General features: G+C 38.9%; 1 protein-coding gene across 2 annotated transcripts; it reads right to left on the bottom strand.

The window, feature by feature from the left end:
* Positions 1–1316: 1316 nt before the first annotated feature.
* On the bottom strand, positions 1317–13345 carry incenp (inner centromere protein). Of its 2 annotated transcripts, XM_086298861.1 has the most exons (20): positions 13160–13345; positions 10571–10716; positions 10370–10480; positions 9648–10279; positions 9512–9560; positions 8662–8765; positions 8527–8563; positions 8280–8367; positions 8048–8188; positions 7715–7732; positions 6749–6858; positions 6552–6672; positions 6346–6453; positions 6105–6244; positions 5250–5370; positions 4267–4365; positions 3976–4011; positions 3694–3756; positions 3450–3606; positions 1317–1581 (listed from the first exon to the last, which is right to left on the bottom strand). In XM_086298861.1, the coding sequence occupies exons 2-20, from the start codon at positions 10705–10707 to the stop codon at positions 1409–1411; spliced, it is 2445 nt and encodes an 814-aa protein (XP_086154987.1). In that variant the 5' UTR covers positions 10708–10716; positions 13160–13345; the 3' UTR covers positions 1317–1408. The 2 variants fall into 2 exon arrangements, with proteins under 2 accessions (XP_086154987.1, XP_086154988.1); XM_086298862.1 differs by lacking the exon at positions 7715–7732 and having other exon boundaries at positions 13160–13344.
* Between the last annotated feature and the right edge of the window lie 1686 nt (positions 13346–15031).

The following is a 15031-nucleotide window of genomic DNA, read 5'->3' as shown; positions in this document are numbered from 1 at the left end:
ACGTTAAAATTAAAAGCTTTTGTGGCTATGTGGACAGCACACAAACCAGTGTGCCAGCGGCTGCATTAGTCTGAAATTATGTTTAATCATTGTGCATTGGTTTTTTTTTTTGTTTAAATTAAAGACTGACACATTCCCCAAAAATTAAACACTGAAGATTCAAACTATGAAAATATTCATAACAAAAACAAGTAAATCTTTTAGATCTTGGGACCTGTCTTGTCTTTCATGCATTGCGTATTCCGTAGACCAAAGGTAAAACACTACAATGGAAACTGGTACATATTTAATGCCGCCTTTTAATTTCGATTTCTTTTATTATGCTGTCTGACAGAGATGTCAGTCTAATTTTACAGAATCTCCCCGCTCTCTCTCAGGATAAAAACATTTATTTACAGTTCATTCTTGTAATGTTAATATAAGAAAAAGAAATGCAATTGCAACAGGACGTCTGTTTTTTCTACGCGATGAAGAAAATTGCTTTTGTAGTAAATAAATGAAATCTGTCAGCATGACTCTTTAGGCTTAAATTCTAAGAAATAAACATTTAAAAGCATTCAAGTTTATAGCTACTGTTCTTTATCAGGAGCTACAAAGACAAAAAGTCCAAAATGTAGGCCTTCCTTTAAATTTACCAAAGCTGTCCAGTGGGTCCAATACTGGGCTCAAGACCTGTCTGACACCCATTTTAGGGATCAGTAAACCCGAATAAAGAGCATCTGAACTTTATAATAATAAATGCAGAGAATTCTCGGTTGTAGCCTGAAACTAAACGAAATTAAAAACCCAGATTTTAAACCAATTACGAAGTCTATAACTGAGAGGCTGCATGTGTGATCTAGATCGATGTAACTTAAGTCAAGCTAAACTTTACTTTAGTGAAATAAACGCACCAAATTTAAAATTTTCCCCAGCCGTGGTGCCAAAACTATTAAGTAGCTATTCTGGAACACACAGCAGACTTCTTAGCAGAGGATTTCCCTGAGCTTTAAGCTTTACAACCAGCTTTCAACACAGTGCTGCATTTTGAACTAAAAGTCATGACAACTGCTGAGTGACAAAATCCTTTTACAGCACATACCTCTAATAGAGAAAGTTTGACATACCAGATTGAAGAAAACAACCATAAATATTATAAAAGAGATTCTGCTTTACTGTCCAGCAAAAACCAACCATCACCGTTGTTATTCAGTTAACCTGCTTTTAATTTACAAGCCAAAACAAAACAATTACATCTCTAAAAGCTAAACAAACCACAGATACAAAAACCTACTGAGACAAAGATGTGAAACACAAACATACATTTAAAAAGAATATTCAGAAAAACAAAAAAAATGACTTTATTTGAAACAGATTTTCAGAATTTTAACTATACAGCAGTTTATACATCTGTATGAGTGTACAGATGTTACTTTCCAGCTGGAGGCGAGTGCCACACTGCAGAGCTGGTACGTTTAAAATATCTGGGCTTGCTCTTGTAAAAGATGTTTTCTAGTCGTGGTGACTCGATTGCTCCAAAGAAAGAGTCCAAATCAGGAGGGTTGAAGTATTGCTTCATTATTATCTGCTGCAGATTGGGACCTGGAAGAGAGAGAGAGAGAGAACACAAACAGGTCTGTTTAGGGGCTTTAAATAGCATGCAATATCCACAAACACATGTGGGTTTAGCTCAGTTTGGTAGGGGTGTAAAATTGTGACGTAGAGACCAGAACTGTGATACAAATGTCTGAAATATCTTATCATGGTTCAAGTTTCCTGTAGTGTCATACCTAGGATTCTTCATCCCAAGTTAAAGTGTGCTAATATCAAGGGAGCCATTACATTTCAAGTTCAGTCAGGAAATGAAGTTATATTTGTGATCAAGTAATCAGTTGTCCAACAGATCTCAGCAGATTTCTGCCTCTCCCTATTGAAGAGACTTCTTCCTCTCCACTGGTGCCAACAAATACGTTTGGTTTTTTTTGTTTTGTTTTTGTGGTTAGTATTTATTCGTTTGTGCTCTGCCCAACTGGGAATGAAATGCTTGGACCAGCTGGCTGTTCAGGGTGCAGAACACATGAAAACATGGACGTTACAGAGTGCCCTCTGGTGGCCAAACTATACAATCTTAACCACTGTAAATGTTCACATTGCACATGTGCAGGTATGGCCAAAATCTCATATCCCAATAACAATATACAGGGCTGTAGACTAACTTTTTGCCATGGGCGTAACTTTAAAAAGTTAGGCGTACCGGCACACAGCCGACAGCGCTGTAAACAACGGTAGACTGGTGAGTAATAAGCGAATGAATAATACAGAAAACAGATTGGAGACGGGAAACTGAAAGTACAGAGAGAGAGCGAGAGAGAAGCAAAATTCATGACGACATTGATCAAATGTGAAGCACAGTTTGCTGCTTCTTTTGCAGCTCAGAATCAGCGCAAACACAGAGCGGACCCGACGCAGAATCGCCGAGCTCCGACAGCGTGTCCGTCTGCGGGCCGTCGGCTGAGAAAGCCGAGAAAGACAAAGCTGATTCTGATGCGTCGGGTCTGTGTTACGTCTTTGTGTGGAATCCGTGTACCTGCTCTCATTTGCTGTTTGGTTGTTGTTGAAATTGTTTTGCCAGGGAAAAAAAACTCAGTTATATTTAAAAGTCGATTCAGGATTTAATGAATCGATATCGCTTTATTCAAGCTACTCACCTCTCTCTTCCACCTGCACTTTCAACTGGACCACAGCCAATCAGAGAGGTCCCGCCCCTTACTATCTCTGGTTTAGTCCACGATAGGGGCATAATGTGTGTCTGTTGCTGACCACAGGGAAGGTTGCAGAATTTTATTATTTTTTTGCTACCCGAACAGTTGGCCGCACAGGTGCAACCAAATACTTTTTTTTTTTTTTTTTTTAGTCGCACCACTGAAAAATTTGGTCGCATTTGCGACCAAATTGGTCGCACTCTAGAGCCCTGATATACATCACAAAATAGTGGCTTTCTAAATTCTGTGAATCTCGGGCACCTCAACTTGTCTCAGATTTTCAAAGCAGGGTCTTAAAAAAAAAAAAAAAAAAAAACATCATGGTGCTGGGCCATTTCACCAGCAATTCCCTAAATTTAGGCTCAGAGTTTCAGCCTAAATTTAGGGGGGAAAGAAAGAAAACCCCAAACGCCAGACATGGTGGAGAGAAAAAAAAAAAAAAAAAAAAATTCTCAGTCTTCCTGAGGCAAACAAATTCAGGCTTGGTGACCCAGATAGAGGAGAGTTAGAGTTAGAGTTAGTTCATGGAGGTTACAATATTTCTTTGACTGGAGCTGTGTAGTAGCAGTAGTAGGACTCCATGGTGAATTTTGAGCTTAGTATGAATCCACCGTAACAATTTGAGACAATCAATTATAACTGAGCTGGATTAACGTGTAACACATAAGCACTTCAGGTATACTGAAGAGTTAAGAGATCATTAAATACCTTCTGCCCAGGATGGAATAGGCTTCCTTGGTGCAGACTCGTCATCAGTAGAGTCATCACTGTTTTGGTCCATCCCATAGTCTTCTGAATTTTTGGACAAAATCAAAGGTTTATCTCCACCCTTTGGCGTGATGGCATATGACTGTGGCGAGGAGTGCTGCAGAAAGAGGAGGGAAAAAAATAATTTAGTCTTTGTTTAGAATAAATATACGTGTGTTAAAAATACATAAAAACAATCACATACCTCAATATCAACAGTCACGTTGAGATCACCACCTTTTCCTACAGGTGTGCTCATTACTGAGCGCTGAACAGTTCAAGAAAATTGGGAAATTACACGTTAATTTACACCCTTTGAAACATTTATTATAAATGTTTGCTACTGAGAAACTAAATTAAATGCTAATCTATTACCTTTGTCATGGACACACACGTAATCATTTTCACATGCTTAAGGCTTCAGATGAAGAGACATGGTATAATGAATATAATCTAATGTAAAAAGTATAATATCTATTGTTATTACCTCAATATCCACAGTCACATTTAGGTTAGCAGCAGTCTGTATTGCATGGGGAGAGGGAGAAGGAAATTTAATAAGGTTTAGGGAAAAAAACAAAAAACAAAAAAACAAAACAAAAAAAAAAAAAAAAAAAAAACACCCTTAAAAGCGGTTTCATTTGAAATATTTTTGTTGACTATATGATCTCAAATAACAGAACGCATAGAAACACAGGAAATGTTTCTGTAGTTTGGGTTTGCTCCCCAGTTTGTACCTATGTTAAGATGTCTCGATGAACTGAAGGTTTTGCTGTACCTGTGTTTTAGCAGCCTCTTGAGCAGCAGCGTCCCTCTGCTTAGCAGCTTCCAGCTCTTTAGCAGCTTTCTCTTTTGCTGCCAGCCTTTGCTGCTCCTCCTAGTGGAAGAAAAACCAGACAGCTGAGCAGCTGCAGTCACAAACAGCTGCTGACAGACGTCCTCATACATTAAGTTAATGAGATTACCACGTGTTGAGTTTTTATGAGAAGAGAAAACTTTCCGAGTCATTTCCTGAAAGAGTCCTGCTAATTAACATCTGCTGAAGTGGATCCCCATCAAACACCGTGAACGAGAAGCTCTAGCATAGACAGTGGAGAACCTGCTGCAGTCTTTACATACCTCACTGACCATGACATCAAATGCAAGAAAGCCACAGACTTGCATGTTTCTGCCACACTGATTATGTGTGTGCACTTTCACCGTTCAGTACTTTAGGACTAAACATTGAAGTAAATCTGATTTCCTTTGCTCTGCTAAATTGAAAGTACCTGAAGTAATTTTCTCTGCCACATACAAAAATGAGCTGAAATACTGAAGCCACTGACAAGTGAACTGTGATGCTGCATCACATTTCTTTGCTGGGAAAGCACCCAGCAATAACACATATTGGTACATACACCACAGAGAAAAAACAAACACCACCACAGGTTCACATTAGGACCAATACCTTATAGTTTGGGCCAATTAAAATGGTGCTTGTAATATGCATCATCAGGGATTGTAACATCTAGTCCTTTTATTTAATAATGCTGCTAATATTAATAATAATAATAATAATAACAACAACAACGCACAGACTCACATCTTTAATTTCAGGGTATTCACACCCATGTTTCCTAATCATCTGAATCAAGTTCTATTTTTTGTTTTTAAATATCAAGCCCAAACATGGGGAATTCCACTCACTTTTTATTTCTCTTATTAGGAGTAACTATTGCGAGTGCTCAAACATCAAGTTTTGTTTAAAATTCCGTTTCTTACCAGTTTTCTTTTTTCCTCGAGTGCCTTCCTTTTCTCCTCGAGTTCCCTCATCTCTTTCTCTCTCGCTGCTCTCTCAACTTCACGCTGCAGAGCAAGAGCTTTTTCTTTCTCCACTCGCTGTCTGCAAGCACAAACATCACATCAACTTTAAAAACAAAATCCAAAAACAAAACCTGGAGTGAAATCACATCCTTTTCTTACAGGCTTTAACAATCTTTTTTGTTTGTCATTTCAGGTAATTAACACTTTAGGTATGTTAGGTATGGTGTTTTGTATATACACTACTCCTCCACATCACTGATCACAGTTTCCTGTTAACTGTTTCCATCTGTGAGGGACAGAGAGTAATAAAGGACAATTTATGGATGTTTGGAAAGTGAGAAATTTATTAATCATTTGAAATTCACATTGTTTAAGTCCTACTTTGCAGAGCAAAAAGTTTCCAGTGCAGCAGGATGATATCAGAGCCCCCACAGCTCTTAGCACTAAAGTTAACAATAGCCTTTTAAGCTAAACATCTGGAGTTATATTTGTAACGGTGACTGTTAATGTTAACAACTGTGGATATATTTTATCTGATAAGCCCAAGTAACAGGTGTCCTTAAATTGGCAGCGGGGTCATTTATAATATGGAGCAGACTGGTTGTATAGCCAAACAAGAGAAAAGACCCCAGTCCTTTCTTTTTTTGGGGATACATTTTCAGTTTAAGAGGAAAAAACCGTTACAGTTAGTGGATTCTTAGAAAAGCCAATCAAAACCTAACAGTACTAATATATGCTCTTGTTTAATCAGGACCACATATTATTCTTCTGCATTCCTGTATACTGTGAGAAGTATTGAAATCATCATATGACCTTTCCGCAGCAGCTTGCCGTTCCCTCTCCAGCTCCCTTTCCCTCTCGCGTTCTTGCTCCCTCTTCAGCTCGAGAGCTTTACGAGCCTCTTCCTCAGCTTTCTTCTTGGCCAGCAACTCTTGCTGTCGCTTTTCTTCCTCCTGATTTAACAAACAAACATGCATGCAGTATAAGAAAATATAGTGCCTTTAACCCTCTGCACAAAAGCTGTAGTGCCAATACTTCACAAAAAGCAAATAACCTGCTGAATCTTCTTCTTTCTGGCCTCCTCTTCCATTTTCCTCTTCTGTTCTAGCTCCTCTTGACGCTTCAGGGCCGCTTTCTTCTTGGCCTTCTCCTCCGCCACGCGCTGCATGAATGTGTAGAATGGGAAAGAACGAGCAAATGTGAGTTGGTTTCTTTTAAAGCGGAATATACAGATTCAGGCCCAACAGAGCTGTTGCATACCTTATCATTTTTCTCATCAAGCTGAGCCATTTTTTGCTCAATCTTCTTCTTCTTCTCTTCCTCCCTCTGCTCCTCTTTTACTTTGGCCTCAACGACTCTTCTTAACCTCTCATCCCTCTTCCTAGAAGACGATGTTAGAAGTTAATTAAAAGAAATTTAAGTTGTGCCTTTGATTCTGAAATATGTGCATGGTTAACCTTTTAAGTTCCTCCTGTTTCCTCTTCTTATCCTCTTCCATTTTCCTCATCCTTTCCTCCTCTTGCTCCTGCTTCTTTTTAAGTGCTTCAAGTTTGTTACGCTCTTTTGTCTGAGAATATAGAACAAAGAGGTTACAAATTAAGTAGATTTTCAAATAAAAACCTCATCCTGTCACAAAGAAATATGATCAAGATGCTGTAAGGTGAAAAGGTGGCAAACAATCATAAAATTAAAAAAAAAAAAAAAAAAAAAGGGGGGGGGGGGAGAAGGCCCCCTACAAAAATAAAGCAAAAATCCATCCAAAATGCCAGTTTCATGGTCTCTAAAAGGTTCAGTTAAATCAAATGTGCAGATTAAAATAAGGAAACTATGCATTAAGAAGGCCATGAGGGAAAAACCACCAAGTGCACAAACACAGCACTGTACAAATCCCAAAAGTAACTGTGCGATATACTTCCCCAGTTTTATCTTAATCCACAAACAGGTCAATCACATTCAAAAGAAAATAAATAAAAAGCTTAGGTTAAGATGGATTTCTACTTTATGATGAAATAATGTCTCAAAGACAACACTGAGATTACCAAAGCTATTTAAAGTGATTTGATTTCTGTTAGCTTACAACATGACAAACAAAGACCATTAGTGACCCGTGAGATCAGGCTGATGAAATGTTTACAGAGCAGCCCCTTCCACACACGGCCGCTGTGAAACAAATGCATTTGATAAGCTTCAGGTTGTTTACATGCAGGTCGATCTCATGCCCATAGAAAGTGCAGCGCAGAGTCCACCTTTACATTTAGTACTTGACTTTTTATTTAAAACACCCAAATGTCATGCCAGTGGGAAAGAGGCTTGGATGGGGAAAGTGCTAAATGAGTACAAGTTTAATCAAGTCACACAACGGGAATATTAAACACCAGCAATGCCCAAAAACAAAGTGCTTCGATGTTTGACATTACACTTACCACTATGCTAGTGTTGAACTGAGGAGAGGAGAAAGCACATCCAAATAAGGTCCGCATAATTCATACCAGACCACAAATATGACCCACAACATTTATGAAGTGTGTTTTTTTGTTTTTATTTGTCCCCCCACATTTTAAGCTCCCATAAGTTTCTCAAATACATACAAGATTTAGGTTTATGGGATGCTCACTGATGAAAGGACCTTTTCACATTAGTCAGATTAAAAGTGACTGAATGCAACTTTAAATTCACTGCAACACTGACTATACCGAGCATGTGGAGAGAAGCTGGTACATATTAAATAATGCTACCTTGCAGCGTGTGAAGCCTACCTTAGGATCAATCCTCAGAGGAGTGTTGTGTTTGATGAAGGACTTGATCACTGCGGTCCGGCCGACTGAATTCGGAGTCATCATCAGCATCTGATTCTTTTGGACGGTGTGCAGAAAAGACTTCATGTGGGGTTTGATTGCCTGTTCATCCAGAGCAAACAGAAAGTGTCAAACCTTAAGAAATCCACTTAAAACATGAAAATGTCCATCAACCATATTAAGAGCTTCTTACACTTTGACTTTTCTTGGGAGGAGAGCACCTCTTTGTCGGACTTTCATCTATAGTATCAGGTGCTTTACGCTTAGTGCTGCGACTTGACCTTTAAAAAAAAAAAAAAAATTAATTAATTAATTAATAAAAAACAAACAAACAAACAAAAAAAAACCCCACACAACACAGGTAGAAATAAATAAAAACACAATTCATTTAGTTTTTCCTGTAAATGTGCTCTTTATCACAGCAGTCATATAGCACCCACCTCCGAACTGGCAGCAAATTCAGCTTCTCAGTGACAACTGAAAGAAAACAATGTTTTCAGTGCAAATAAGTCTCAAATGAAATGACATTTAGACTTAAAAAAAATATATATTGTATTTGTTAATAGTTTCCATACTTGCTCGGTTAGGAGTCATCTCACTGATAAACAATGATGGGGGCGCCAGTTTGGGTGAGTTTGCAGCCACGGAACGAGTGATGCGCACGAGACGTGTTGTTGCTCTGTACACAACCACAGTGGATTTTTAAAAACGAATAAGATGTGATTGAAGTGCAGACTTTCAGCTTTAATGCAGGGGGTTTAACAAAGATTTTACTTTAACTGCTTGGGAATTACAGCTTTTTAGTTTTCACTTTTAGTTTTGCAGCATTAGGCTGAGTCTGAGCACAGCCCTGTACATGTCACAGTTCATCCTGCTACTTCATCAATAAACACATCAAAAAATGACCTGGTTCCACTGGCAGACATTAGGCCCATGAGATAACACTACCTCCACCATGTCTGACAGATAATATGGTATGCTTCAGTTTGGTTTCCCTCTTTCTCCATACTTTCTACTTCTCATCATTCTGGTACAAGTTTATCTTGTTTCTACTTGTACAAAGAATTTCTTTCCAGACCTGAGCCAGCTCATTTAGATGATTTCTGGCAAAGTCTAATGTGGGCTTCCTGTTCTTGAGCATAATTTGTAGTTTGCATCTTGTACCAACTTTGTGCATTTACATTCATGAAGGCATCTGTTGATCACAGAACGTGACAATGAGATGTCTACCACCCTCAGCTGCATGAGCCCTAAAGTTAAATCCAACATCACTCCTAGGTTTCGTGCTTATTGGCTTTGGGTAAAGATTTAGTTTAAGGATCAGTAGATTCAAGAAGACCATTCAGAACTTTTTTTTTTTTTAAAGCTCTGTTACAAAACCATATCATTACGATTCCCATATCCTTTTTTTAAAATAACACTCACACTTCCTGGTTTTCCCTCTCCATTTCCTCCTCCTCCACGCAAGAGTCATCTACAATAATAAAAAGTCAAACATTTCAAACAGCCCTTTAATAATTGGGAAATTAAGTAATTATAAGCAAACTAGTCCTTTTCTTACCACTAACTTTGGTGCTACATGTGGAGTTACCCGCACGAGTAGCTTTCCTCTTAAGCATGGAGCGGCGCGAGGCACGGCGGACAGATTCCTGAGTCATACTGTGCCGCAGGCCAGCCAGAGAGTGACGTAGCTTCAGGGAGCACTGCACAGAGCTTCGCCTTGAGGTTTGAGCAGATTCAGCTATTGCAATCTTAGCAGCTGTACGAGGAGAGGGCTCAGGCTCTTTTGCAAGCTCAGCAGACAAGCGGTCTGCATGAGAGATGCTGACAACGGCTTCAGGTAAGGGAATCTTAAGAGACTCAGGAGGTGTGGCGTTGCCAACTGTGTCATTTGGTTTGACTTTAGCATCATTCACCTCCTTATTTTCAACCACCACCTCCTCCTCCTCCTCCTCCTCCAGCATCTGCGTTTTGTTTTGCACTTCTTCAGCTTTATCGCTGTCATGAGGTGACTGGCTCTCATCATCTACCACCTCAGGCTTTGTCTGTTTGTTTCTGCGAGTGGTGCGTTTGGACTGTCCAGTGCTGCTGGTGTCAGAGGTGGAGACCTCAGAAATGGGATCCTCTTTAGCAGTGAATTGCAGTGATTTAACAGAAGAGCCACGAAGGTTACTGCGCCTTCCCTTTGAGTATCTAAGCAGGAAAGGATAACGTAAGAGTTACAAAAAAGGTACAGCACGCTTCAGACTGCCTTCACTAAAACCAGGAACTGATAAAACAAACCTTTGCTTTCCTTGATTTTCTTCTTGGCGACCCAAAGACACACGCTTCCTGCGACTGTTTTTCTTCTGTGACGGCGTTTTTGGCATCAACTCTGGTTCAGCATTAAAATCTCTGAAACAAAGAAAAGAAAGCACTCCATTAGAGAAAAATTAAACACATCTATAGAGTAGAGCTACATAGAAGAACATATTTATAGCCTACCTTGAGAACATGCGATTGGCTTCTTGTTGTATCTCCTCAAGCCAAACCATGTGGACATTATCGATTTCATCGATGATGTCTTGTGCTTTGCCACCTAACATCTGCGTGAGGGATAGCACTGATAGTACAGGGTTCATGGTGACGACCTGAGGCACAAAAAGCCAACAGTTCTGAGATCACAAGAATAGTTAAGACCCAATTTACAGGGGTATTAAAAAAAAACTCATTTTTATCTTTTTTAGTGCCAAAATCAGCAGGGCTCTCCTAAAAATATGTCTTTTCTTTAAGTGAGGTTAAATTGATATGGGGGAAAAATGTAATGTACTGAAGCTTCAGTACATTATTATCAAAGAGAGGAAAATGCAATTTTTCCAAATCATGCTTATGTACAGTCACCTCCCAAACACCAGTTTTGAACTGGGGGGGAAATTGAAAACCTTTAGTTTTTGCTATGATCTTGCTTTCTTTTTCCCTTGCAGTGGAGCCCCTTCTCCCCTCTCCAAGATTATGGATCAGCTGTTAAGAGTCACCTTAGTTTCAAGCAGCCCCACACGGAGCATCAGCTACAGTTTAGCTGAGAAAATAATTACTAATCTTAAAATTTTACCCATACCCTTTAAAGCATTAAATCACCTTATTCAAGGACTTATGAAGCCCTAATGCAGCTGGGGAATCTACTTAGTTCATTGAATGGGGCACCATCAGCGTTTGAAATGTCCTTTTCAAAATAGCTTATTAAAAATGTTTCATATGCAGCAATGTTTGGTTTTTTTAAATCCTTCTCATTGTCTCAATATTTTTTGCATTTCTTTTCTTTGTTCTTGTTTGTAGTGTTTTTGTTTTGATTTTTTTAAATCAGTTTTAGGACGACATATTTAATTCCTTTATATGACACACCAATAAATAAAATGCACCAATATTATAATAAATGTCAATCGGTGAAAAATGGCTGGTCTGAGTATTTCAATAAACTGCAGATCTACTGAGATCTCCTAACATAGAAAGAAGAACAGAATAGCCTGAAAAAGAGAAATTATCTAGTGAGTGGCAGGTCTCTAGGTGACAATGCCTTGTTGATGCCAGAGGTTAGAAGAGGCTAGCCAGACTAGTTCAAGGTGATGGGAAGGCAAAGGTAACTCAAATAAACACTCATTACAATTACGACATGGGAAAAAAAAAAAAAATACAAAAACAAACCAAAAAAAAAAAAAAGAAAAAAAAAAATTTCTCAATGCCCAACTCATTCAGTGTTAAAGCAGATGCCGTACAACATCAGAAGACTACAGGGGGCCATTCCTGTCAGTTACAAAGAGGAAACAGAGGTGACACTTTCCACTGGATCACCACAAGTGGACAAAAGAAGACTGGAAAACCATTGCCTGATCAGATAAGTCAACAATTTCTGCTGCAACATTTGGATGATACAGTCAGAATCTTGTGAAAACAACTTGGAAGCACAAATCCATTGATGGTTCAGGCTGGTGAGGATATGGGGGATATTTTCTCGCCACACTTCACCCCGTTACCAGTTGCTTACAATGTCCATGTTTTTAAGGTCACAGTGTACTCCTCTTCTGACAGTGGTCACAAAGCTAAATTCATCTTAAACTTGTTTCTTGCACATGACAGTGAGTTCACTGCACTCAAACGGCCAAACAAGCAACAGATCTCAAACCTGTAGAGCATCTTAGTGATGTTGCTGAAGAGGAAATTCACATCATGGATCTGCAGCACCTGTGTTATGCTTTGAAGTCAGTGTGGACCAAGCTCTCTCAGCAATGTTTACAGCATCTTGTTGAATCTATGCTATAAAAAAAAATTAAGGCAGCTCTGGGGGCAAACGTGGGTCCATCCCAGTACTAGCAAGATGTACCTAACAAAGTGGCCACTGAATGTAAGTATTACACGGGTAATATCCGAACCAAATGTGCTTAAAAAGAAACCCCGGAGTTCCTTTAAAAGGATTAACGCACTAACCATTTTTTCATCTCAATAACCAATATCTATCTATCGTTCCTGTTAAAAAACTGTTTTATAGAATAAAACGTTTTACAATAAGACTTTAACCTTTGGACAGCTGTGCAAAGAATACAAGTAATATTAGACTAACTAATGTGTGGGATTTCCTGATAACGTATACTAAACTTGAACAGTGCAGTTTTCCACTTCCGCGACTACACTATATGACAATTAAGGTCGGTGGGTATTTAACAGTGTTGTCGACCAAGAGATTTGTTTTTAATATCTTATTGCAAACCTGGCATGTTGAGATACCATAAAAATAGCATCATTACATGAGCTAAATATTCCAAAAGCACTGAATAATGTATTGAAGTGAACAAAATTAACAACGTTTTCAAATGAACAAGCTAGGTTAGCTAACACAAGACACTTAAGACAGTGCACGCATATTATTTTAAATACTACTGTAAGACTGTTGCAACAGTAATTTTAAGACACATCCGCATAATATAACACATCTTTATCGCGTTTTACTGATAGCTGCTCTGCCGTGTCCTAAAAGTACCACGTTTGCCAGCTAACGTTGATGACCTTAGCTAACATTGTCTATAATGTCAAAATATTTACCTTTGATGTTCACTTTTCTGACGGCTCGTTCTTTTAAAAAGCTACATCAATTGTATACTTGCGTAAAAGACAAATTTGCTAAAACGAGGAGCTTCCCACTTTAATGAATACCCAAGAAAACAACAGCGACCCTACAAACTGTCCCGCTGAAACCGTTTATAACTTGTTCAAACCTCTCCAGCCAATCATGAAGCGCTGTGTCCCCGGGAGGCGTTCGATTTGTGGATTGGAATATTTGGATGGGCGGAGCTCACCCCGGTCAGAATAGCTGGGGATGAGGCGGAGTGCCGAAATTCGTGACACGAGAACTCAAATCGTGCGAACCCGAGCAGACGTTCAAGGCGGAGTTACTGCGCTGCCCAGATTTAAATGGACCAATCGGAGATCTGTCGTGGTCCGCCCCTCCAGCACTCAAACATGCAGGAATGACAGTGCAATATAACCAAAGTGGACCAGTTTAGAAAAATGTATTTTATTCTTTGTTTCGTTCTTTTTTCTTTTTATTATTTAAAATCACGCTTGGAAACTGTGGGTTTAGAGTTCGGCTGGCTCTTATTAGTAAACATCTGGATGGAAAGTGTGGATGTGCTCATTATCAGAAAAACCTAAGACTCTAGATGGTGTTGGATTATATAATAGTTTACCACAGGGGATTTGACGATTAAAGGGTAGAGGGTCGCAAGCACACACAACACAAGCACTCTAGTGTGCCTAAATCAAGAAGACGACACAATTGTATTTCAAGTAAACAGTGATGACCTTCCTCTGGATTTTTTCCCCCCTGCAGACTGAAATAGTTTTCTCCTGTCAGGAAGCAAAGCTACAGGATGCTTGAAGTCATGAATCTTACAAAGGTCGTGGTAGTCTGTAAGTCAAAGTAAACAGAAATGCATTGTGTATATACTCTTGTGCCCTCATCCTTCCAGTCATAAATAAAAGTCTATAATGCATTTTAATTATTGTAAGTTGTTTAGTGTTTTGCTTTTTTGCATGGCATATCTAACTACAACTCTAATCATCTAACAGTCACCATTAAAAAGTGTGGATGTGCTTAGTGTCAGGCAAATTAACATAGTTCACTAAAACTTACTCCCTAAATTAGTCTTTTCTTAATGTAGTCAAAGGAGATGGTGCAAGTATTCATTATCCCCAAGTAGAGAGACACTAGGGAGTGTCACAATTTTTACACGGTGATAATGTATCAATACAAAGACACCAAATATCTATATCTCTTCAAATAAATTAAAATACTCTTCAAACACTGCAGAAAGGAGGGCCCTTTTCACGCACCACATCTCCTGAGGAACCTTGGAAGAGCAAATTTACATTAAATCAGTTAAACAAAACAACATCCTACACTTTATACACTTAGTTTGACCAGTCTATCTCCTAATTCAAGGTATTGGCTTGGTCACATGAGTGAAAATTAAACACCAACCTCCTTAAACCTATAAAAGAAATTGATGGCTGGTGATTTGTTTAATTTGATCACATTATGCATTCCTGCAAACAACTGCAGTCTGAGTTGGACTGACTGCAATCACTGTCAGACAGATTGCTGAAGGTCTGCAAATAATTGCTGTCTAATTTATAAATGCAGACAGATGGCGAACATGTTGCCATCAGTCTCCAGATGTCTGAGTCTTGATTAACAAACAAACTCGAGGGGACTCGACTCAACTGGCTGCCAGCGGCTTGTATTCTGATAATACTCCAGTTGGTAAATCACAGTAAATGTTACTGCAATACTCTGCATATGACAAAATGTTTAAAATTGCTATAGTATCATATCATGAGTTAAATCAAGTGATAATATTGTTACAATGCGGTGCCTGGTGAGTCCCATCTTGATCAAGGACAATTAGCATACAT

Source organism: Aulonocara sp. 'chitande type north' Nkhata Bay, linkage group LG7, assembly GCF_057382095.1.
Source record: "Aulonocara sp. 'chitande type north' Nkhata Bay isolate Kocher_YH1m ecotype deep benthic linkage group LG7, A_spYH_male_GT1.1, whole genome shotgun sequence".
NCBI classification, from domain to species: domain Eukaryota; kingdom Metazoa; phylum Chordata; class Actinopteri; order Cichliformes; family Cichlidae; genus Aulonocara; species Aulonocara sp. 'chitande type north' Nkhata Bay.
Note: the sequence above shows the minus strand (reverse complement) of the source record. Positions and strands in the feature narration are given on the sequence as shown.